Source organism: Vanrija pseudolonga, chromosome 7, assembly GCF_020906515.1.
Source record: "Vanrija pseudolonga chromosome 7, complete sequence".
Lineage (NCBI taxonomy): Eukaryota > Fungi > Basidiomycota > Tremellomycetes > Trichosporonales > Trichosporonaceae > Vanrija > Vanrija pseudolonga.
This window is the reverse complement of record NC_085855.1, coordinates 311,697-333,995: the sequence shown is the minus strand read 5'-3', so window position 1 is coordinate 333,995 and position 22,299 is coordinate 311,697. Positions and strand designations below refer to the sequence as shown.

Sequence of the window (22,299 nt, the reverse complement as noted above, 5' to 3'; positions counted from 1 at the left end):
CTCATGACCTGTGCCGAGACTCGGCAAGCCGCACTCGCACTGACTGTGCCATGTCCGCGCCGCCGGGCCACCGGCTGGCTGTGAGACAATAACAAAGACAACAACGACAGCAACGACATGCCCCATCGATGCATCGACTCGATGCGTGTTGCATCTCGCGACTGTCGCCAAGGCCAGATCCCGACTTTAGCCTGATCCTCGCGCCTGATAACAATGTCAGATGACCTCCAGCCCACGCCGCGGTACCGGACATGGCTAAGATACTTGAACGCGTCGTGGACCAGCCAACCCCCCACTCACACTCTGACTCACCACCATGCCGGCCTTTCCGCAGCGGTACACGTCGACCATCTCGCACTGGCAGGCAACGGTGCGGCATCCTTCCCCAGCAGCCGCAGAGCTAACCCCGCTCTAGAACCGCGGACGCGGCTCGCTGTGGAACCACGGGCGGCACGACCCGCTCCCGACCGAAGTGCTCGACTATGTGATCATCGGCGCGGGGGTGACTGGCGCGTCGCTCGCCTACCAGATTACGCGCGCCGGCGGGGCCGCAGACGGCAAGAGCGTGGTCGTGCTCGACGCCAAGGACGTCGCGAGCTGTGCTTGTGAGCGAGGCGTTGGGCGGCATCGCGGCTGACCTGCCCAGCGGGACGTAACGGCGGACACATCGCCCCGCGCTCCTGGGAGCTGTTCGGCCCGCTCACCACCCCGCTGGAGGAGGGTGGCGCCGGCCTGAGCGAGGAGGACGCGCTCGACATCCTCTACTTCGAGGCCGAGCATCTCGAGGTCACGGCCGAGATCATCCGCAAGGAGAAGCTCGACGTCGACCTGTGGACAGGGCAGCGGCTCGAGGGTGCGTGGTTCCTCTGGCACCGCTGACACCAGTCTTCACGACGGACGAGGGCGTGCGGCGTAACCGCGAGCTCATGGCGCAGTTCTTCTCCGCCAAGGCCAAGAGCGCAAAGCACCGGCACAAGAAGGTCGACTGGGAGCTCGTGGCCGACACGGCGGAAGCACAGCGCCTCACGCGCCTCCCAGCCGCGAAGGAGCTCATCCGCGGCCCCGCTGGATCATGGCACCCGCACCGCGGCACCACGGGCCTGCTGCGCCTCGCGCTCGAGTCGAAGAGCAGCTACTGCCGCTTCTTCTCCTGGGCGCCTGTTGCGCGCCTCGAGCAGGTGGATGGCGGCTGGGCGCTGCACTGCGGCGAGCGGGGCGTCATCCGCGCACGCGAGGTCGTGCTCGCTACTAACGCGTACACGCGCCACCTGTTCCCCGAGGACATGGCGAGGGGGGAGGGGATCCCGGCCCAGTGAGCTGCCCTACACCGGCACGTGTGCGCTCGCTGACGCTCGCGCAGCATCATCCCGTACCGCCACCAAGCATGCCACATCACCCCGCCAGACAGCTACGCCGGCGCTGCCGCGCTCAACAACAGCTACTCGGTCGAGCGGGGGCCGTACCTCATCCAAACGCCCGCGGGCGGCATGATCCTCGGGCCGTTCAGCGCGACCGTCATCGACGTGTTCGGGTCCAAGAGGGACATGTACCCGATCGAAGACGACAGCGGGACGACGGGCAAGTTCCGGAACTGTGCGTGCGTGTGCGGGCAGTGCTGACGGCAGGGATGGCGGGGTACTGCCCACAGAACTTTGCCGGCTGGGGCCAGGAGAAGGACGGCGAGGGCGTCGACCGCGTGTGGAGCGGGATTCTGTGCCACTCTGTCGACCTTGTGCCCCTTGTCGGGAGGGTGCTGGACAAGCCTGGTCTGTGGGCGAGCATCTCGTACAACGGTGGGTCGGAGAGGGAGAGCAAAGCTCACGCATAGGCCACGGCATGGCGAAGATCGTCAACATCACCCGCTGCCTCGCGGAGAACATGCGCACGGGGGTATGGGACGAACGCCTGCCGCGCTGCTTTGAGATCACGCACGCAAGGCTTGAGCGCGCGAAGAAGTGCAAGCCGTTCCTCGAGGAGGTGAAGGACGGCGAGAAGGCCAAACTGTAGAGGTAGAAGGGGGGAGGGGGTAACTCCGAAGTCAAAATCCATGAAGAAGCGTTGTTTGCACCCTCACGCACCCGCACACTCTGACGAGCGCACACACACGCCAGCACACACACGCCAGCACACCCCCCGCTCAGCAAAAGGGGACCGACCCTACCCCCCGAACCCGTCGTCTGCCCCCGCAGGACCGGATTCTGCGCGGCTCGAACCGCGGACCCGTGGCCAAAGACCACAGGCTTGAACCGACCCGCCAGCGAGGCGGGTGGTGCTGGTGACTCGCTCGCCGCCTCATATCTCGCGTGCTTGCTGGTGGTTCGAGCCGCACACACAAAAGAGGACCGACTCTACCTCCCGAACCCGTCGTCTGCCCCCGCAAGACCGGATTCTCATCACGGGCTCGAACCGTGGACGTGCTGCTGGAAAGCAACAGGCTGATACACCCGCTGTGAGAAGCGGGTGATGACGAGGGGCGGTCGGCTTGGTGATGACCGCACATCGTCCAGCCAGCACGCTGTTCGGCGCTGAGCAAGGTTGGTTGAGCGCCAAGAGCGCTCGCTGCACGTGACGATGCCGGCTGCTGGAGAGTGCCTTGCACCGCAAACAGCGAGTGACCCTTCCGGCGCCAGTGGGGGTAGGGAGTCAGGCCATTCGAGCAGCGCCACACCTTGTCGGCCTCGACACGCCAGTGCCAAAAAACGAAGAAGACGCAGAACAAACAAACAAACTGGGCCATCACCAGATGCAACTCCACAATGCAAACGACGACCCGTGTATGTACCAGCACTCACCATCGGCAATGAGCAGACCAACAACCACACACAGAGCGTGACAGCCCGCCCCGCCAGGGCAGCCAAGCCGGCCGTACCGTTCCTGGTCCTGCCTCGACTCTTGGCACTGCTCACCTTGACGACGCGAGTGCTTGGACTTCACCAGATCCTACGTACATATAGGCTTAACCCGACGTCATGCACACACACATGACACCATGCCCCGCAAACTTCAGCTGTATCGCGCCGCCTTCTGCACTGGCGCCGTCCTGGCAGCGGCCGACGTTGCTATCTTTGCCCTGTGCGCGGAGAGGAGTAAGTAGTGTAAGGTGCGTGGTCTGACAGCAGCCGAGCGATACTACGACGCGAACCGGGACGACCGCTTGCGCCGTCTTGCGGGCTTCAAGAGGGCGAAGGACTTCATCTTCCCCCTAGTAGCAGGTGCCGCGGCGCTCGTCTACTTTGTCAGCCAGTGAGTCTGCCCCTTGCGACGCGAGCTGACGCCAGCATCGTCCTGCAGCGCGTTAGGCCGCGCAGCGGGTTCCTGTACACCTTGACCGACGCCGTATGGTGTGTGGTGTTGGGCGTACTTGTCATGTGGTCTGGCTTCGATAAGACGCTCAGCGGAGTCGACGCCGGGTGAGTAGGGATGGCATCGTGAGCTGACACGTATAGCCTCTCAAACGGCCTCGTGGTCGGCGCGATCGTCGTCACCGTGTTGGTTTGGCTCGCCGTGAGTGCGAGAGGTTAGCACAGCTGACTGACCCCAGCTCTTCACCGTCAGCGTGCTCGGCTGTCTTGCGATGCGCGGGCAGGTCAAGGGGGGCAGAGTATCGTCCCGGGAGGCGTGGTTCATGAGCGTCGCGGACCTTGCGCGCGGCGAGCAGCTCAACGAGGCTGAGTTCACTGGCAAGGCCTAAACGCGATCCGTCGGTACTTGCAAGAAGATGTCAGGCTATGTAAGGATGCATGCAGCCTGGCAGATGAAACCGGCGCCCAGTGCATATGTGTGACGCAGATGACAGTGTCAGCATGGTCGCGCTTGATTTCTTTTGCCACCGTCAACTACCACCCACTCCACATCTCCAACACCCCACCCACCTTCCCTCCCACACGACAATGTCGCGCCTCCTACCGCCCCCTCCAGCCGTGGAGCAGGTGTACGAGGTGACCGAGTATGCCCCCGGGCGCTGGGTCCGCAGGCAGGTCGACATCCCAGCCGAGAGCAGGACCTGGCCCGCGCCGCTCGGCCCGTCGTCGCCGCGCCCTCCACCCCACACCCCCGCTACAAACCACACCGCGCCGCTCGACCGCAACTGCTACCCGCACATCTTCGAGATGATCGTCGCGTACGCCCCGCTCGCGGCGTACCCCGCCCTCCGCGCTACCTGCTGGGAGATGCTGCGCCTCTGCCAGCCCAGGCTGTACGAGCATATCTGGATCGAGACGCGCTATGACTATTCGGCGCCGGGCAACACCGCCGTGGACATCTTCATTCCGGGCTCGGCGCGTGTGCGTGTCCCTGGGCTCGACTATGCTGGTGATCGCGACCGCTGCCTCGGCTTCATTGGGGCGTATACCCGCGCCATAGACGTCGACTTCACCCCGCGCAAGGGGCTCATGGACGAGTGGCTGTACCTTGGGGCACTGCGCGGCGCTATTGGAAAGGTGCCAGTCCTTCGTCGCCTCGACTCCCCATCGACGATCAAAGCCGGCGCGCCGTTTTCGTTCAGGAACGTCCTGACGGATTGCCTCGAGTCGATGCCCAAGTTCATCTCAGCCCCTTTCGAGGTGTGCTTTATCGATCTTGGTCGCCCTCAGCCCCTCACCTCTGGCGTCACCCTCATGCGTGGCGCGTACAAGACTGCAGTCGTCGTTATCCGCTTCAACGAGTCCGGCGACAATGAGCTTCGCCTGCTGCGGTACCTCCGTTTCATGGCCGCCAACCTGGTCATCATCCTGCAGCCGCGTGTCGACCTCGAGTGCTCCGAGAGTTGTCTCAAGGTTCTCGGGGCGATCGGAAGTCTTGCCTGCGGGGCCGACCCAGCCAACCCTCGCCTCAAGACGGCCCCGACCGTGTCCATCGGCCCACTTGACTCCTTCAGCGAGTGCTTCCCCGGCATGGACAAGGAGGGGCAGAAAGACGTGCTCAACACTATCCTTCACGAACACGCCGCCGACGAAGCCCAAGGCTATCTTGGTTGTTCCAGCAACATGTCGATTCTGTCACTGAGCGAGATGCAGGCAAAGGTCGGGGCGGAGTGGTGGCCGTGGGTGTCCACTTGGCCGGGGCAGTAAGATGGCAAAGGTGCTGAATGTAGCGCGGAGGGCGCATAGTAGCAGCATGCACTTGTACGGTCTGCTAGAGGGCCAGGTACAATGTTCATAGTAATCGTAGTAACCTGTCTACATCAATGCAACAAAGTGTCATGTCGTATTGTGACGCACATTTGGGTCCAGGCGCGCTTGATTTCTTTTGCCACCCTCAGATTCAAAGCCCACTTCTCACCATCCATCATCTCATCACCATCACTCCACGTCACAATGCCACCGTGGCTCTCCGCCTGCCTACGCAGGTCCAAGGGTGGGCCCGCGTCGCCACCATCCGATGAGGGCGTCGACGCCGCCGATCGCTCGGTCACCCGCGTCGTCGAGCGACACGTCCACAACAACGAGCTCCACGCGTCGGCCCTCAACACCCAACTCGCCAACCTTCCGCCAAGCTACCACCTGCCCAGTGGCCCGAGCTCCATCAACGCCGGCCAACCGAAGCCGCCCGACCGCAGCCCACCCCGGCACCGCCTCCACCTCGGCGCCGGCGCGAACGGGTCCGTGTCTTCCCTCCGCCGCGCAGTGCTCTCCGTGCACCGGGACGACGAGCCGTCCGTCCTCGACATGGAGATGCTCGACGCGTCCCTCACGGCGGATGACCCGCTCCTCTCCACCTCGGTTGACGCGCTCCTCGCCAGGGCGAAGAACCCGCCCACCCCGCCCCAGCGCACCGTCACGATCGACCACCTCGCCTACCCGCACATATTCGAAGACATCCTCTCATACCTCTCACTGGAGGAGTACGCGCGCCTTCGTGGCCTCAACAAGGCTATCAAGTCGGATGTTGACTCCAAGATATACACGCACATCTGGATCCGCCCCGTCAGCGGCAATGCCGCCCTCGAGTTCCTGTACCCCGACTCGAATCCCCCGCGTCGCCTCCCGGGGCTCAGGTTCAACGCCGGCGCCAGCCGTGCTGACAGACACCTCACGTTGGCGGGCCTGCACGAACACACCCGCGTCGTGGACATGGACCTGGGCGAGACGTCTATGACGCCGCTCTACTGGAAGAGGTCGTGGGATAACAGTGCTCTCGCTGCCGCTATGAGCCAAGTGAAGGTCCTGCGCCGGCTCGACGAGCGTCAGGGCATTGCGAGGGACCACCTCGAAGCCATCACCGTTGGCGGCGGTGTCACGCACATGATAAAGACCCTCACGGCCGACATGCACTTTGAAACCGAGGTGTCGTTCCTTCACCTGAATCTCGACATTGCTCGGAGCACCTTGATTTCCAGGCTCCCGGTCCAAATCTCGCGTCCAGGCCGCAAGAACACTGTCATCGCCATCAACCTCGGTGGTGGGTGCCCCGACATTTGCAACCTTCCGATGCCGATCACAGTCACGGCGGATGTGAGCAACCTGGTCATTCTCCTCCTCCCAGCACCGAACAAACACAACCATGAGCCAAATTCAACTGCCCAGCGACACACCGGGAGATCACTCGGCATCCTCTGCGGAATCCTCAAGGGCCTGCTGTATGGCCACGCATGGGGCGAGTACACCGAGCGGCGCAAGATCACCATCGGCCCAATGGAGCTCATCAATAACGACGATCTCCACCTCGACCTCGACGAAGGCGTCACCCTCGAGGAGCGCAACGAGATCATACTCACCAAAATCACAACAATGTACAACCCGCCTCACGTCGCCAACATGTTCTCCAAGACCATCTCGCTGCTCTCGCTCGAGGAGATGCAGGCCAAGATTGGCGCCGACGTGTGGGACTGGGTGACGGTTTCGCCGGCGGCGCTGTGCCCGGGGATGTCGGGGTAGGAGAGGGTCGTTCTCGGCATGTGGCAGGATAGGACAGGTGTGACGAGGTCATGCCTTCAAGGACAATACACATAAATTGCTTGTAGCGACAGAGTTGATGGATTGTGGTGACTTGTTTCAGGCTCAATCACGACCGCCACAAGCCCACCACTTGCCCACCGCGCGTCCCTTGTCGCCACTGATTTCCGAATGTCTGTTCCACCTCAAACAAACACCATCGAACAGCATTATCAAGCCGCCCCACAACACAATCATATCCCTACACCGCCCAGGATCCCCAGCACGCCAGGTGGAGCACGCCGCCGCCGCCCCACCGCCCCGAGAGGGCCCACCTGGGCGACACTGCCCAAGCCCGACGAACCACACCCACCGCCGCCCTGCATATCTCCGCCAGCCTCACTGTGCCCCCAAGCCGCTTCACCCGCTCCCTCGCATCTCCACAGTCTCCATCCTGCACCACGGATGGCTCCCACAACCCCCACCCCGACGTCCACCGCAGCCCGACCGCACCGCCCAACAAATCACCAATGCTAGACCACCTGGCCTATCCGCACATATTCGACGCGATCCTCTCCCACCTCTCCCCGGCAGACAGGGCACGCATGCGCCTCAGCCGCGCGCTCGTGCGTCGTATGGAGCCGAGCCTCTATACACACGTATGGCTCGAGCCGTGGTCCTCGCGCGCCGACCACGCGGCCGTGTTCTTCTTCCCCGACTCTGAGCGCGTCCGCATCCCCGGTCTGGCAGTGCGCCGCTCGGGCCCGACGGCCGCAACGCGGTCCCGGCTGACGAGCTACACGCGTGCCGTGGACATGCATATGGACCAATCCCGGGACGGAGCGTGGCGCATCCTGTTCGCGTCGGGTGCGCCATCGCGGGCTGTCTCGCCCGTGCCGTGCTGCGGCGGCTCGACACGCGCACCATCGGCCCGGCGCACCATGCCTTGAGCCGATGGCGCCCACACACGTCCGGTCCCCCGCCTACCGTCGAGGAGGTGCTGCGCCTCCGCAACCCGCCCCGCCTCGATATTCCCACCGAGGTGTCGTTCTACCACCTCTCGTCGCTCGCCCACGACGCCATGGCGGGCCCGCCAGGAGGTTCGAGTGTCCGCAGTATGAGCGCTGGCTGGTGCCTGGCGGTCAGCGTGTTCTATCTCGACCCTGCCTGCTCGAGGCACCGCAACGTCCCGATACCGTATACCGTGACGGCCGCAGCCACACAGCTCGTCCTCTTCCTTCCCTCGACTCGTGGCCCCTGGAAGACTTGCCCCGTAGCCGCCAAACCGGCCTACGACTGTCCCCTTGGCGTGTTGAATCGTATCGTCACGTCACTCGCAGCGACATCCAGCACACAGGTAGCTAAAAAGGTGTGTATCGGGCCCATGGAGCATCTCGACAACGACATGCTCAACCTGAGCCACCTCGACGACGACGTGACGCTCGATAAGCGCAACGACGTCATCCGCGCTATGATACACAGCATGCTCCCTTCCGAGCCTTGGGCATACATGTTTGTCCAGCGCATCACGTTCCTCAACCTCCGTGAGATGAAAGCGACGGTGGGGCACGAGGTGTGGGACTGGGTGACTGTGTCTCCGGGGGCTCTCCTTACGGACTAGGGGCATGACCATCGGGCGGCCAAGGAGACCGAAATGGGACCCAGGGCTTGCTTGCAATTTGAGATAGTGCACGCAGATAGACACTGTAGACCGAGATGCGTGTCGATACCGGTGGCAATGAGGCATAACCACGCACTGCTGCAATTGCTATGCATCAGTCGACGGGTGCTTCACTCATCAAGTCACTCGCATCCTGTCACCTCGCCGCCCGAACTGCCCTCAAAAAGGGGCGAGCGCCAACCCGCTGCCACACGCCACGCAGAAAGCGAATACAGTACAAAACGACGCCACTACTGTATCCTGCGCGCGGCCCACCCAACCGACCGACATGGCATCATCGCCAACCAGTACCCCTTCCAAAGACGGCGTTGGGCGCCTCAACGGGCACCGGCACGGCCAAGGTGCCATAAACACGGCGGAGGATCTCGACACTGCCGAGGACACGGCGCAAGTCCTCGGCCGAGCGCAGGAATCGCACCCAGTCGTTGAGCCCGTCGTCGTGGAACAGCTCGATGTCGAGCACGCGGGTTGCAGTGCGCAGGACGTGCAGGCACATGGACTCGCCCGCCGTCCAGTTCATCCCCGGCACACGAAGGCGCGCCGCGTCCGGGGTGCGGAACTCGACCGCGTAACTCGCGGCCGTGGACGCAGTGGGGGCGGTAGGGCGCAGATTGATCCGCATGTGCCGGTACAGCGCGGCATCGCACCGCGCCGCCATGGCGCGCGGCGCCGCGCGCAGGTAGATGAGCGCCGAGGGCGGCGCGAATGCAAAGATGCGGTCGAAGATGTGCGGGAGGAAGGTGTGGTCCAGAGACACGGAGGGGAGGGGAACGGTTGCCGGGTCTGCGTTGGGGGCTGGCTGGGCGGCGACTCGAGGGCGTGGTGGCGTCGTCGTCGTCATCGGCGGCGGCGGCGACGGCAGCGGCGGCGGCGAAGGCGTGGCCTGGGAACGCGGAGGCGGACGGCTCGACGGCCGGGGAGGTGTCGAGGGTCGCCACCTTTCGTGCAGGGGGACGTAGTTGGACGATATGTACATCCTGATCGTGTGCGGCGTGAAGAAAGTGATGTGGTGATGGATGAGAGGATGAGGGTGGCGAAAATCAGTGGCATGACTGGGGTGTGCCATTTACTGCCGCCGCCCGCCCCCGATGCACATGGCACTTTGTTTCATCAACATCTACATCAAGTACGAGTATCTACACTCTCCGCTCCGCAACGCACACATACAATCTGGCATGCAAGCGGCTCACCCCACTAGACGAGCCCTCGGCCTGGTGGAAATGGTCTCCCAGTAAATCCCTGCAAGGCTCTCAAGTTGGACGAGAGGGGTGAATTGGACGACTTTGCGAAGATCTTGATTGTACTCGGGCCAAGGTCGGTCGTCATTGTCCAAGGACAGGAGACTCTCAAGCAACTCGTCCCCCTTGTCCTTGTCGGAAACGCCATCGCTGAAGAATGTGTCATCGAACGCTTCAATGGGGCCAATGAAGATGTTGGGGCAGTCTTCTGCTGAGTTGCACACTGATGCCTGTATGAAATGCGACACGAGGACGTCTAGGAAACGGAGAATAAGGCTTGACACGTCGAGGAACGGGTAGTTCGAGGCTGGGTTGCTGACCACGAGTACGAGATTCGCGGCGTTGGCGAAGACGAAGGGGACGCTGCATGCCGTGAGCCGCTCAATGGTTGATCCCCCTTCGGGAATATCGAGGACGAGCATAGCGACGTTGACAGTCGCCGTGACGATGACGGCGCTGCACCAGTTACGCGGGATAGTGTGCTCGTTGTCGGCATACGCTTGGAGGTTGAGGTACACGATCTCCCAAGTCGTGTTGAGGGACGGCACCGTCGCAATCTTCTGTGCCCACACGCTGCCGATGTCGGCCTGCGGGCCCTTGAGTGAGTGTGCGTCGAGTCGGCGGATGAGCGTGACCTCGTCAAGCACCTCGGTGAGCGTGGCGATGGTGCGGGGGTCCCAGGTTTGGTTGTACCCCAGCGGCGGGGTGAAGTCGACATCGACCATGGTGGTGTACGTCGTGATCCTGAAGAGGGTGGCGTCGATTTCGCGGGCCGAGGCAGATCCGTCGTACTTGAGTCCCGGAAGGCGGGCGATATGATCCTTGGTGTGCTGGTCACAGCTGTCTGGAGCGGGGGCGTAGAACTCCACGCCGCAATCATCTCGCACATGCACCCAGATGTGATCGTACAGCCGCACAGAGCAGCGGCGATGCATGTCCCGCGAGGTGGCTCGGAGGACGGATAGCGACTGGAGGGGCGCGTAGGCGAATATCGCGTCAAATACGTGGGGGAGGAGGAAGATGTGGTCTAGGGTTGGGGTCGGGAGCGGGATTGCTCCTGGGTCGGTGGTGCGCTGCGGAGGCGGGGGGACGGGTGCTTGCGCCATGCTGGAGGGGGAGAGATGGCCTTGCTTTAGGCGCCGACTGAATATGATGGCCTCGCTCATGGGTGCAGAGTGTGGTTGTGGAGTGATTGTGTTGAGTCGTGAACAGGTTGAATGGGCGATGGAGACAAGACGGTGGCGAAAAGTCAGTCGCGTAAAGCGCACGCCGTTGGTGGCGGCGACTCCTGGCTCGGGAGACAAATGACGCATCTTGGCGTCCACTTGCTCCCAGCACGGCCCAGCACAGCTTGACCACGCACAAGTGACTTGTTGATACATTCATGTACCAGTACATGTACGACAGACGAGCACACAGCCGCTACATTGACAGCCCCTGCCTCAAGCCGCCAAGTGCGCCCCAGGCGGCGTCAACACGGTGTCCCACTCTTCAGCTCCAACCACCTTCTGCAGCTCAGACAGCGACACAAACGACACGATATCACGCGGGTCACCGTCAAAATCAGGCAGCGTTGCCTCGGCCGTCGCCTTCAAATCGCCGAGGAGTTGGGTCGCCCGATCCTCGTCGCGCACGTCGGGGGGGAACGAGGTGCCGTCGAATGCCTCGAGCGGCCCGATAGCGATGTTGGGCGCCGCGACGCCCCCGTCGCCTGGGTAGAAGTAGTGCATCACGAGGCGGGCGATGAGGCGTAGTGTGGTGTGGAGGTTGATAGGCTTTTGCGGCGATGAAGGACAGAGCACAATGACGAGTTGGAGCGCGTTCGCGAAGACGTGCGGGACGCTCTCGTCGTCTAGGAGCCAGTCGTCGGGAACGTGCACGACGACCACAGCCGTGCGCACGCCACCGGGGAGCGCGACGGTCGTGCACCAGTCTGGGAGGAGGGACGCGTGCGGGAGAAGGCTCGCGAGGTGGAGGTGCGCGACCTCGATCTCCGTCACCAGCGGCACTAGGCGCGCCTGGGCCGTCATCGTCGCCTTGAGGTCGTACAGGGACACGGCGAGCGGTGAGCTGTCGAGCCGGCGGAGGAGGTGGACCCCGCGCAACGCAGCGGCGATGCTCCACTCTGCGCGAGGCGCCGAGTCGGTAGCCTTTGCATTGAACGACGGGAACATGTCGACGTCGACGATGCGCGTGTACGTGTGTATCCGGTGCAAAGTACACGCGATGTCGATTGTTGTGGCGTCAGCGTCGTACTTGAGCCCCGGGACGCGGTCACCGGCCGGAGAGGACAAGTCGATCGACCCGTCCGACTGCTGGCGAGCAACGATGTGCGCGTAAAGCCGTTCTCCGCTGAGCTGTTGCATCGTTCGACTTGTCGCGCGAAGGACGGCGAGGGAGGCGGGCGGGGCGTGTAGGAGGATCGCGTCCATGATGTGCGGCAAGAAGGCATGGTCGAGCACTACGGGCGCGGTTGTGGATGGGTTCTTGGGCTGGCGGGTCTGAGAACTGACTGGGAGCTGTGCGGGTGTGCCGTTGGCCGTAGGGCCCCGCTTTGTCCTCCCGAGGCAGAGGGACAGGGCCCACATGTCGTTTGGTGGGTGGTGTGGAGGGTGTGGAGACGTTGTTGTGATGGCAGGTGAGTGGTGATGAGACCAACAGTGGCGGTGGCAAAAGTCAGGCGCGTCTTTTTGCCCTGACTTGCAAAGACAAAGTCTGAACCGGGGACGCCGTGCACGCCGCCCAGCGACAACGACATGGTACTGGGTATGTACATCAAACGGGAAGGGCAAGTATATGCGCAATACTACAATTCAGTTGCAACAGGTTACTATACTACACATGCACGCAACTACACGCAGTTGCTTATATCTAGACCGTGCGCGGGGAACGGGGCACCATTGTCCACTCCCAGACGTCGTGGCCGACCTTGTCCCTCATCTCATCGAGGGAGTAAAACTCCACACTCTGGAGAATCTGATTGCGGGGAGCATCGCTGACGGTGATGGTCTCGTGCTCAAGATAGCGGCGCATCTCGCCGCGCTTCTCGTCGACCGAAAGGTCCGGCCTGCTGAAGAACTTGGGATCGAGCATCTCGACGGGGCCAATCGAGACCGAGTGGTCCGCACCAGATGAATTTGACGCGGGGGACAAGACACCCGTGAGGAGGAGCACGATGAGCCCGAGAATGGGGTAGCTCTTGCTCGCAAAAGGTGGGGAGGTGTTAGGTGGCGTCGTGAGGACGAGCACGAGGTCGCGGGCCGCGAAAAACGAGTAGTGCTGCTCCTGGACTGGGATGTATCGCCCGCCTTCTTGAAAGTTGAGCACGATAATCGCCGTGTCCGTCCCGGCAGGCATGAGCGACAGGCGGACGGGATAGCCTGGGATCGTCGCGTCCGGCGGCGGCGCCATGGCAACATCGTAGAACGACACCTCGGTCGGCACCGTCATGGCGGGCAGCGCGCGCAGGCGGCCGTGGACGCCGTCCCCGACCTGCCATATCGGCGGGTTATGAATGCGTATCTCGCCGGCGGGGTTCAGCCGGCGCAGGACGGAGACGTTGCCCAGCGCGCCTTTGAGCTCGCCGGGGGCGAGGAGGCGCTTCCACGCAACGTCGATGCCTGAGGCGTCGGAGAAGTCGATATCGAGCGCGCGGGTGAACGTGTGCAGGCGGTAGAGGGTGACTTCTGTCTCTGATGCCGAGGCCCAGAAGCCGTATTTTAGCCCTGGGAGCCGGCGCCGATTGGAGCCGGGGTAGAAGAACTCGACGTCGTAGGAAGTGTCGCTCGGGCGGTCGGCGTGCAGCCACACATGGGCGTACAGCTTTGCGCTGCAGCGCAGCATCATCGCGCGCGAGGTGCCGCGGAGGACGGCGAGGGCCGGGCTTGGCGCATAGTCGATTATCGCGTCCAGGATGTGCGGGAAGGCCGTGTGGTCGAGGACGATGCGGGGCGTTGGCGGGCGCGTCGAGGCCGGCGAGGAAGGCCAAGGCCCGGTCCTGCGCGGGGCAGCATGAACCTCGAAGTCGCCGTCGATACTGTCGACAGCGGGGAAGAGAGGTAGCGGCTTGCCTCGCCCGCGGGTGGGTGACGGCGTCTCCCACGACGACGAGACTGACTCGGCGAGCGTGGGGCGCGAGCTGATCTTGCGCAGCGCGTGCAGCTCGAGCTGGGCGTCGTCTGCCTTTTCCGCCGCGTCGTCGACGAGGCGCTTGAGCGGGGAGCGCCGAGTCAAGTCCGGAGCAGAAGGGGAAGGCGAAGTCGCGAACGTGGTCGAGGCGTTGCGCTGCTGCTTGCGGGGCGTGCGAGGGGGCGACCAACCGCCCAGCGCGAGGGGCATGCCCCCGCCAGTTACAGAAGCAGCCGGAGCATTGTGCTGCTCGTTGCCCGCAGGTTCGAGGAATGACGCCCCCGGTGGCGGCGCGAGCGGCGGCGGGGACGGGCCCTTGTTGCGAGGTCCCACGCAGCAGCAGGCGAGGAGGGGCATTGTGCTGCTGTGCGCGGGCGGGCGTGGGGCCGTCCGGCGGTGCGTGCGGGGGGTACGGAGGGGGTGTAAGGGGGTGAACAGGAGGGTCAGGCGACGAGACAATGGCAGTGAGCAGGTGAGTTGGAGTTGCACAGTTGAGTGTGGTTTGGTGCGGTGGGCCGCGACGCGCGACGGCGGTCCGTGCGCAGTGTGGCAGATTCCTGCACCGAAGTGGCCACACGACACGACACGACGGGACGGCGCGCTCTATCAGTAGACTCGACGCCCTCAGCACCCCCAGCACCATCAGTCTGATCGTCGTCGACGTGTACAGTGATAGAGAATATGACAATGTTCGCTTGTCGGGGTGAGGTCGTGGCCCACGCGACTCGGCTGGCACAAGTCAGCTCGCTACGACCTACACGCGTCCGTCGTCGTGAACAGCCGAACCAAAATGCCCCGGACATCCCGGGCCGAGCTCGTCCACCCCGGCCCGAGGTAGGGTAGCGCGGTGACATCGGCCACCGACGTCGACCCTCGTCGACCCTCGGCTCGCTCGGCGCAACTTTGCGTCGGCGTGGAGCTTTCCGGCTCCGGCCCCTTAACTCCTGGTCGCGTCGCCGGCGGCGGCGACAAGCGGACGGCCGCCTATGTCCGCCTCGCTATCTTCGCGGACCTTGTCCGCAGCGCTCGCTCGCTTTTTCCTGCGGATATGCATCGACGCAAGCAACGTGGGTCAAGGGGTGTCCGGCCTGCGTGCCAAGTCGGAAAGTCTATAGACGGCCGTCGCGTGGGTTTACGTGACGTGCCAAGCAGTGTCGAGTTTCTTGTCGATCAGGGACCGAGGAAAGCGGACTGGATGTTGGATTCTGGGTCAAGTTTTCGTTTGCTGTCAGTCAAAGTGGGTCGGCACAAGCGAGCTTGTCAACGTCCCCCCGCGGCCACCTCTTGGTCCATCACAGCCGTCGGCACTTGGCCAATGTTTATACCTCGACGTGCATGCATGCGCGGGTGTGAATCTCAATCATAATCTGGCTACCGAGCTGGGACCCGCCGGTCCCGCCGATCGCGGTTGGCGTAATGCATGCGTCAATGCAGTGCTGATGGTTGCATGTGATGTTGTGTTGTACCCCGGCGAATGCTCCGGCGAACGTGCCGGAGGACTATGCTGGTGCTGCTTGTTCCCACTAGCCGCCCAACCTTATCGAGAACAAGAAGCAGAAGAAAGTTGAGTGCCGCGCTGGGTGCCGTGCCGACAGCCAGACTTGACTTGTCAGCAGCCGCGGTTGATTTGCTGATGAATGCGCGAATGCGTGATCCGCCTTTGCTGCTGCGCGTCTAGCAAGCATCTAGCATTGTACCAGCCAGGGCCCAGTGGTCAGTGGGTATCGGAACCGCAAGATCGGAATGCCCGCGTCGTGCTCTCTTGCTGCCCTCGTTCCAGGGCCCATTTGCCTGTCAGCCAAGACATCAAACGCACAGCTCTTGCCTCAACGCTGCGAGGAGACATTGGACTGCATCGAATGCCTGTTCGCCTCCGGCAATGCCTGAGGGCAGGCGGACGGACCCGTCCGACGACACCTGAGAGGTAAACGCGTGCCGCGTGTATCAGGCATCAGGCATCGTCTAAGCGGTGGGGGCCCATCGATGGATTCGCTCGCCGAGGTGGTGCCGAGGCTACACGACCCTCGGCGAGCGATACGTTGTCAGGCATGCCGATGCCGAGGTGGGTGGGAGGCACAGTGGCTGCGGTGCGGCGGCCCACGTAGGGACCCAGCACAGACAATCCGACGACGCGAGATTCGCCTTTTTACGCCCACCCCTATTGACAATGTCCGTTTCAGCACCGCCCTCAGGAAAAAAATTAGACTGAGAGGAGGGGGGGGGGGAGGCGTCGCTGCTGGCGTAGGGGGCGTCGGGTGGACCAAGGAAGGCAAGGCAAGGAAGGAAGTGCACAAGATTCCAAGCCAAGCAACCCAGCTACCCACGATCCGCTTCGACGGCAGCGGCGGACAAAGCCAACGGCCGGCGACGACGGCGCGAGCAGCACCACCACTCCTCCGTCTGCATGCCTCGGAGCTAACCCGCCGCTGGCATCACGCCGAGTCACATGCAACCACCCTTGGTCACTGTACGTCATCATGTCCGACGGCCGGATGAGTACTGCGCGGACCAACTGGTCGGGATATCGCATGGATGCAGCAGCATTGAAATTTAGTCTAACGCCGTCGGTTCCGTCGTCTGCAGGTGCTGGTGCTGTCGTCGTCGCCTGCCGCCTGCCTGCTTACCTTGTTATTGTCTCGCGTCTCGCTCGCTCGCTCGGCACAATCAGTCAGGCAGCAGCGGAGCATTGCGACAAGCTTGTGCTCACACACATCTCAGGATCCACCTTGCTTGCCAAGGTGGTGCTCGTCACTTTTGATATTTCAAGCCACGCCTTGCTCGCCGCTCGATCCGATCCCCCCCTCCCTCGACTCGTTCCCCCTTCACACCTTCCCTTTCACTGCTCGCCTTTTCTGTTTTATGCGTTTCGACTGCTGGTGGCCAAGGCGCTCTTGACTTGACACACACACATACACGCACGCACTCACGCACGCACTTGCCCCCTTTGTCCCCACGCACACCGTTTCTATCTTGCCCGCAGCGGGCAACTCGCTCTCCCAGCCAGAAATCGCCCCCGTAATCCCGACCATCCCGATTTCTATTTGGTTCCATTTGAAACCTGATTACAATTTCGCAAAGTTGCCCGCACCTCCGCGCCTATTAGCATGGACTACAACTCGGCCCTGTCGTCGCTGTCTCCGTCGTCATCGTTCTCGTTCACCGCAGCGTCCGTCTCCGCCGCCACCACCGCCGCCGACACGCCGTCGGCAACCACTCCCATCGACTATTACCATCACCTCACTCCAGCACCAGCATCAGCATCAGGCGACGTCAAGCTTCCCACCCCTCCCCTCTCTCCTTTCCTCGTCGTCTTTGACCACAACTATCTTGCACCACACCCACTTCAAAACAACGCTGCACCGACGCCAGCACCACTGTCCATGCCCCCGACCCCTTCCCATTCGTCCCCGGAAGGAACACAAAAGTGAGTGGACCGACCCCCATTTCCTCTTCTGGCTTGCGCGTTTCTGTAATTCCTTGCCCGTCGCGCGACCAATGCGCGCCGCCTCTGCCCGCTCCATTCCTATGCGGCGCGTCTTGGCATGACGCGGGTGGAGCTACACCACATCGAGTATATAGACAGAGGACGGCTCGCTGTTGTTGTGGTTGTTGTCGTCACCGCCGTGCATGTCTCTGTCGACGCTGCCCTCCTGTCTTCCCTCTCTCCCTCGACCGAGGTTGCTTTCCAATTTCTCCCACACATTGTTGGCCGCCGCCTGGTACGAAACCCCTGCGTTGTGTCTCGGCGGCGCGTCGGTCGCCGTGTCATGCCGACGGACTCGTCCGACCCAGGCTGACTGGTTGGCTGGCTGGCTGGCTGCGTCACACTTTGCCGCCGTCGCGCTTCTTCGGTCGGATCCGATAATCCGCCGTGAATTCCCCCTGTGGGCGTTGCACGTGCAGCCAGCCAGCCAGCACCCAGCTACAATGTCCTGCATTGGCCACCTTCCTTGGCCACCTTCCTTCGTCGAGCCGCCGCATCTTTCGTTTCCTGCACCGCCATTGCGTCAACCCACGCACGCCGTCGCGGGCCGCCACACACGCCGCTCAAGCCACCACCATTCTCCGCCGCCGCCTCTGACCGACGCCTCCCCTTTTACTGGGCTGGCTGTCGGTCACCGGCACCGTCGGCATGCGTGTAGCCCTTGTGACCCTGCGTTGTCTTGTTCCACCACCCACCTACCCCACACTCCAGTTTCCCTTGACTTGACCCCCGATCCCTTACCTCATCTCCGCCCTCCCCCCTCGTTGACCTCGCTAACTATTTCGCCTCCCCTTTGTGTCTGCACAGCCTCCGCCCCCGACGCTCTCGCAAGGACAGGCCATGCGACCACTGTCGCCGTTCCAAGCGATCATGTCACATTGCCGTCAGAGGCCAAGCATGCGCTCAATGTGCAAAGTCGGGTAGGGATTGTTCCTTTGTCGGACCTCCGGTGATTCGGCACCGAAAGACAGACGACCGGTCGTCGGCATCGGGATCAGCACCTCCATCAGTCGTCGGTGTGGCTCCTTCGTCTGCCTCGTCAAACTTGGTCTTGCCAATGACGCCAACTCCAACCTCTGCCGGACCCATCCATCAGGCACAACAACTCGCATCACTTGCGGCAGCTTCTTCTTCTGCTTCAGCAATGTCGGCAGGACCCGGTCCAGAAACATTGCAATACAGGCAGCAGCAGGCCAACGCGGCTGCCGGCCTCTTGCAGCCACAGCTCGGCCTCGCCGGCGTCGCCGGTACCCCCCTCCTTTCACTACCACGCATGGGACCACTGCCAATGAGCAATGGCCCTCCTTCCTCTCAGCTTATTTCGTTCATCGACGGCCTCGACTACAGGTCGCCCAACCAGCAGATTGACGACAGCACGCTCTACTCGTCGCTCGACATGGACGTGACCGAGGAGGAGGAGAGCCACTACCTTGGTGAGTGCCGGCATACGTGCGCGCAGTGAGCACGCGAACGGACGTCGGCTAGCGGCGCTCGCGCCGGCTGAGACGCAGTAAACACTCCATTAGCGGGTTTCGCCGAAATTGGCTGCTCATAGCGGCCGCGGCGTCGACGTTGCCCGCAACCGCCGCCGCTGTTCGCCGCCTCGCCGCCACATCGCCGTCGGCCACCGCTAACACGAACCACGCAGGATCTGGCGCCGTCGCCCACCTCGCATCTGTCAGCCTTGACCGCCTGGATCACGTCGCGCGGACCCAATCCGGCTCATTGGCGTACCGTCAAGTGGCCGACCCTCGATACCCTGCGTTTTTTCTACGCAACCCCTCGCGCGTCTATGGATTGAGCAATGCCGCGTTTGTGGCTGAGAAGGCGTACCAGCATGTCATTGGTATCCTCGCTAGCGTCGATCCCCGAATGCCGGAACGGTTGATCCAAGCGTGAGTGGCGGTGCAACAAGTTGCCCGGTCTTGGTCTCGTGTTTGCCGGAACCAAACAACTGACCAACGACAATAGGTTTCTCACGCGCACGCTCCCTGCCATGCCCATTCTCAACAGGGCACGTTTCGAGGCATCTCTAAACGGCTGGCAAGCTGCTGCGACCGGGACGGCCCCGGCGGCCCCCGTCATCCCCTTCCCCTCTGCCATCCTTGTTGGCATCTTTGCCCACTCGTCGATTTACGAGCCGGCTCTGAGGGCCCACTCCAAGGAGCTGTGGAGTATTCTCCTTCACGTCATGGACAATGAGTACCGTCAGGTGCGCCTTCAGACACTCATCCTCGAAATTCTCGAAATTACTGGACGGCCAATCACCAACCCGGGCGGAAACCACTTGGGTATCTGCCGCGCTGTTGGGGCCATTCAGCTGCTCGGACTTCACCGCGACTGCAGCAGGTGGAAGTTGCCCAAATGGGAACGTTCGCTGCGCAAGCGCCTCTGGTGGGCCCTGTACGTCCAGGACAAGTGGAACTCGTACACGTATGGGCGCCCTGTCAACATCGACTCTTCGAGGAGCGCCATCCCTCCTGTCACGTTCGAGGACGACGACCTAAACGAGGATGGGCAAGTTCCTTTGACGGGCAACGAGGACATTGCCGTTTTCATTGCCACATGCCGCCTGAGCACTATTCTCGAGGCCGTGCTTCCTCTTCTGCTCGACCGTGACAGCCAGCCGCGCCGCCCTCGACTCGACCGCAGCATCCTCAAGCATGCCGCCAGCGAGCTTGAGATGGTCTACTCGGACCTTCCTCAGGACCTCGTTTTCCGCCCCGAGAATGCCATTGTCCGCGCCGGTGCTCGCTCGCTCCAGCTCGCCCACTTTGGCCTCGCACTCCTCATCTGCCGCCTTGGTCTCGAACGCGACGACCTCACCCCCAACCCGGAGCATGTGCTCCAGAGCATCCGGAATGCTCTCACTGTGATTGAAAACCTCGCCCTGTTCCTCGAAACGCTCTGGGACGACGACTACAAGGCCTACTGGTCTCCCTGGTCTGCTTACCAACTTTCCAACGCCGTCACTCTCCTTTTACAGCAGGCCATCAGGATCCACGAGCTGGACCACAAGTTCCCTACCGCGACCCCCGATGCCGAGCGCGCCCTCGTTCTCGGCGACGTGTGCACCGTGCTCGCACGGATCACTTCGTCGGTGCAGCGCGGCGCCGATGCCGGATGGGAGGTCGCCGAGGCGGCTATGCCACGCATCAAGTCGCTCGTCAAGTCGGTCCCCGCTGTCATCCCCGGCATCGATGCCATCCGTGCCATGCTCGGATGCGCGGTCGCCATGACCAGCGTCAATGAGTGGGGAGGCTACGAGATGCCCGACACCAAGCTGCCGTCCGCGCGCCCGGACGCCGCCGGCATCGAGCCCGACGGCGACATTCTGGCCCTGTTCGACTGGCTAAACGGTGACATGACGAACGTGTTTAGCAACACAGTTTGTTGATGACGACCACCACCACTCGCACCACCACCCACACAATCAGTTACATAGCGACACAACGAGTCGCACAACAGCTCTCACGGACAATTTTTTACCACGACCACTCAGTAACAAACGGACAATTACTTTGGTTTTTCTTGTTTACTCTTGCCCCCACGGACAATGCAAGGACATTGGGCAGTTAGAATGCATCGTGTAGTAGTACCAGTTCCGAGTGCCTGCTCCAGTCGAGTTCTAAATCAAGATCCAACAGCTTGGGGTACAATCCCGCCACAGACAACATTGGGCACACTCGTGGCCTACAACTTGGAGTTGACCCAGCGCGGCGGGCGCTTCTCAATGAATGCGCGCAGCCCTTCGCGCGTGTTCTCGCCCTTGAGGAGAACCTGGAGCTCGCGCGAGGAAAAGTACTCGTCCATCATGCCCTGGTATCCTGCATGCCGCTCGGCGAGGCGCAGGCCATACAGCGAGAGGATGACCGCGTCGGGGCTGTTGGCGGCCGTCTGCTGCGCGATCTCGAGCGCGCGCGCCTCGACAAGGTCGTCGGGCACGACAGCGTTCACGAGGCCGATACGCTCGGCCTCGGGCGCGGGGACGTCGCGGCCGGTCATGAGGAGCTCGGCGGCTGGCGCGAGCGTCAGCGAGATAGCGAAAGGAACCAGTCCGCCGGCCTGACCCACCCTTCTGCCTGCCGATCAGGTAGACTAGTCGCGGCAGCCCGCCACCGCCGGCATGCACGCCGCGCTTGGCCTCGGGGAGGGAGAGCACGGCGCTCTCGCCGGCCACCACGACGTCGAGGTTGGTGAGCATCTCGACCGCGCCGCCGATGACGACGCCGTTGACGGCCGCGATGATGGGTTTTCTGGCGCGTCAGGGCTTGGCTTCCTCTCACTCCACACCCACCTGAGGGCGCGCTTCGCGAGGCCTGCAAGCCCGCTATCAGGCCACGGCTTGCGGTCCTTCTGGCCCTGTGGGTGGGGTCAGCGCACCGTCGAAAGCGGGCCGGCGCGGCACCCACCAGCTCGATCAAGTCCCCGCCCGCGCAGAAAGCACGCCGACTCGTCGTGCCCAGTATCGCACAGCGCAGGCTCGGCTCGCTCTCGTACCACCCCCAAATGGCGTCGAGCGCCCAGTTGTCCTTGGACAGCAGCGCGTTCCATTTCGCCGGGCGGTCAAACGCCACGTGCAGGATGTGCGGCGCGGGGAAGCTGACCACGAGGTGGGCGTCGCCAATGTCCGGCGGCTGGGAGGTGAGGTCTGATTCGGACATGTTGTGGGATGATGGGTGGATGCAAGATGATGTTGTGGAGCTGCCTGACTTTTGTTCGGTTGCGTTGTGTCTCGCGACGCGGCGATCGGTCGGCAGCGGTTGTCACCCGGTTACGCTAACCGGCGCGCGGGCAGGCGGGTATTCGACGGGTATCGCGCCGCGCAGGGGGGTGGCAGGCGGTGGGCTACTCGGCCACAGCTGGCATGCATGAGCGTGAATACAGCATCCGTGC

At 62.8% G+C, this 22,299-nt stretch overlaps 9 protein-coding genes across 9 annotated transcripts; 6 read left to right on the top strand and 3 right to left on the bottom strand.

Moving 5' to 3' along the window:
- Positions 1–316: 316 nt before the first annotated feature.
- On the top strand, positions 317–2,007 carry ordL_4 (putative oxidoreductase OrdL; the record flags this gene model as incomplete). The annotated part of the gene is made up of 7 exons (XM_062775513.1): positions 317–370; positions 416–605; positions 647–853; positions 886–1,312; positions 1,361–1,593; positions 1,626–1,793; positions 1,829–2,007. 7 exons carry the CDS (start codon positions 317–319, stop codon positions 2,005–2,007), a joined length of 1,458 nt encoding a protein of 485 aa, XP_062631497.1.
- A 982-nt stretch (positions 2,008–2,989) lies between these two features.
- LOC62_07G008969 (uncharacterized protein) lies at positions 2,990–3,691 on the top strand (the record flags this gene model as incomplete). The annotated part of the gene is made up of 5 exons (XM_062775512.1): positions 2,990–3,086; positions 3,120–3,243; positions 3,279–3,410; positions 3,447–3,504; positions 3,542–3,691. The coding sequence occupies 5 exons, from the start codon at positions 2,990–2,992 to the stop codon at positions 3,689–3,691; spliced, it is 561 nt and encodes a 186-aa protein (XP_062631496.1).
- A 199-nt stretch (positions 3,692–3,890) lies between these two features.
- Positions 3,891–5,069, top strand: LOC62_07G008968 (uncharacterized protein; the record flags this gene model as incomplete). The annotated part of the gene is made up of 1 exon (XM_062775511.1): positions 3,891–5,069. One exon carries the CDS (start codon positions 3,891–3,893, stop codon positions 5,067–5,069), a length of 1,179 nt encoding a protein of 392 aa, XP_062631495.1.
- Positions 5,070–5,315: 246 nt separating this feature from the next.
- Positions 5,316–6,875, top strand: LOC62_07G008967 (uncharacterized protein; the record flags this gene model as incomplete). The annotated part of the gene is made up of 1 exon (XM_062775510.1): positions 5,316–6,875. One exon carries the CDS (start codon positions 5,316–5,318, stop codon positions 6,873–6,875), a length of 1,560 nt encoding a protein of 519 aa, XP_062631494.1.
- Positions 6,876–7,477: 602 nt separating this feature from the next.
- On the top strand, positions 7,478–8,493 carry LOC62_07G008966 (uncharacterized protein; the record flags this gene model as incomplete). The annotated part of the gene is made up of 2 exons (XM_062775509.1): positions 7,478–7,621; positions 7,669–8,493. 2 exons carry the CDS (start codon positions 7,478–7,480, stop codon positions 8,491–8,493), a joined length of 969 nt encoding a protein of 322 aa, XP_062631493.1.
- A 334-nt stretch (positions 8,494–8,827) lies between these two features.
- LOC62_07G008965 (uncharacterized protein) lies at positions 8,828–12,379 on the bottom strand (the record flags this gene model as incomplete). Its single annotated transcript, XM_062775508.1, has 3 exons — positions 8,828–9,336; positions 9,898–10,621; positions 11,294–12,379. The coding sequence occupies 3 exons, from the start codon at positions 12,377–12,379 to the stop codon at positions 8,828–8,830; spliced, it is 2,319 nt and encodes a 772-aa protein (XP_062631492.1).
- Positions 12,380–12,662: 283 nt separating this feature from the next.
- LOC62_07G008964 (uncharacterized protein) lies at positions 12,663–14,129 on the bottom strand (the record flags this gene model as incomplete). Its single annotated transcript, XM_062775507.1, has 1 exon — positions 12,663–14,129. The coding sequence occupies one exon, from the start codon at positions 14,127–14,129 to the stop codon at positions 12,663–12,665; it is 1,467 nt and encodes a 488-aa protein (XP_062631491.1).
- Positions 14,130–16,627: 2,498 nt separating this feature from the next.
- On the top strand, positions 16,628–21,001 carry SPAC25B8.11_1 (putative transcriptional regulatory protein). Its single transcript, XM_062775506.1, has 4 exons — positions 16,628–17,343; positions 18,211–18,836; positions 19,052–19,298; positions 19,375–21,001. Exons 1-4 carry the CDS (start codon positions 17,024–17,026, stop codon positions 20,798–20,800), a joined length of 2,619 nt encoding a protein of 872 aa, XP_062631490.1. The 5' UTR covers positions 16,628–17,023; the 3' UTR covers positions 20,801–21,001.
- sidH_2 (Mevalonyl-coenzyme A hydratase sidH) lies at positions 20,978–22,074 on the bottom strand. The gene is made up of 4 exons (XM_062775505.1): positions 21,816–22,074; positions 21,701–21,765; positions 21,478–21,659; positions 20,978–21,422 (listed from the first exon to the last, which is right to left on the bottom strand). The coding sequence occupies exons 1-4, from the start codon at positions 22,065–22,067 to the stop codon at positions 21,097–21,099; spliced, it is 825 nt and encodes a 274-aa protein (XP_062631489.1). The 5' UTR covers positions 22,068–22,074; the 3' UTR covers positions 20,978–21,096.
- Positions 22,075–22,299: the final 225 nt, after the last annotated feature.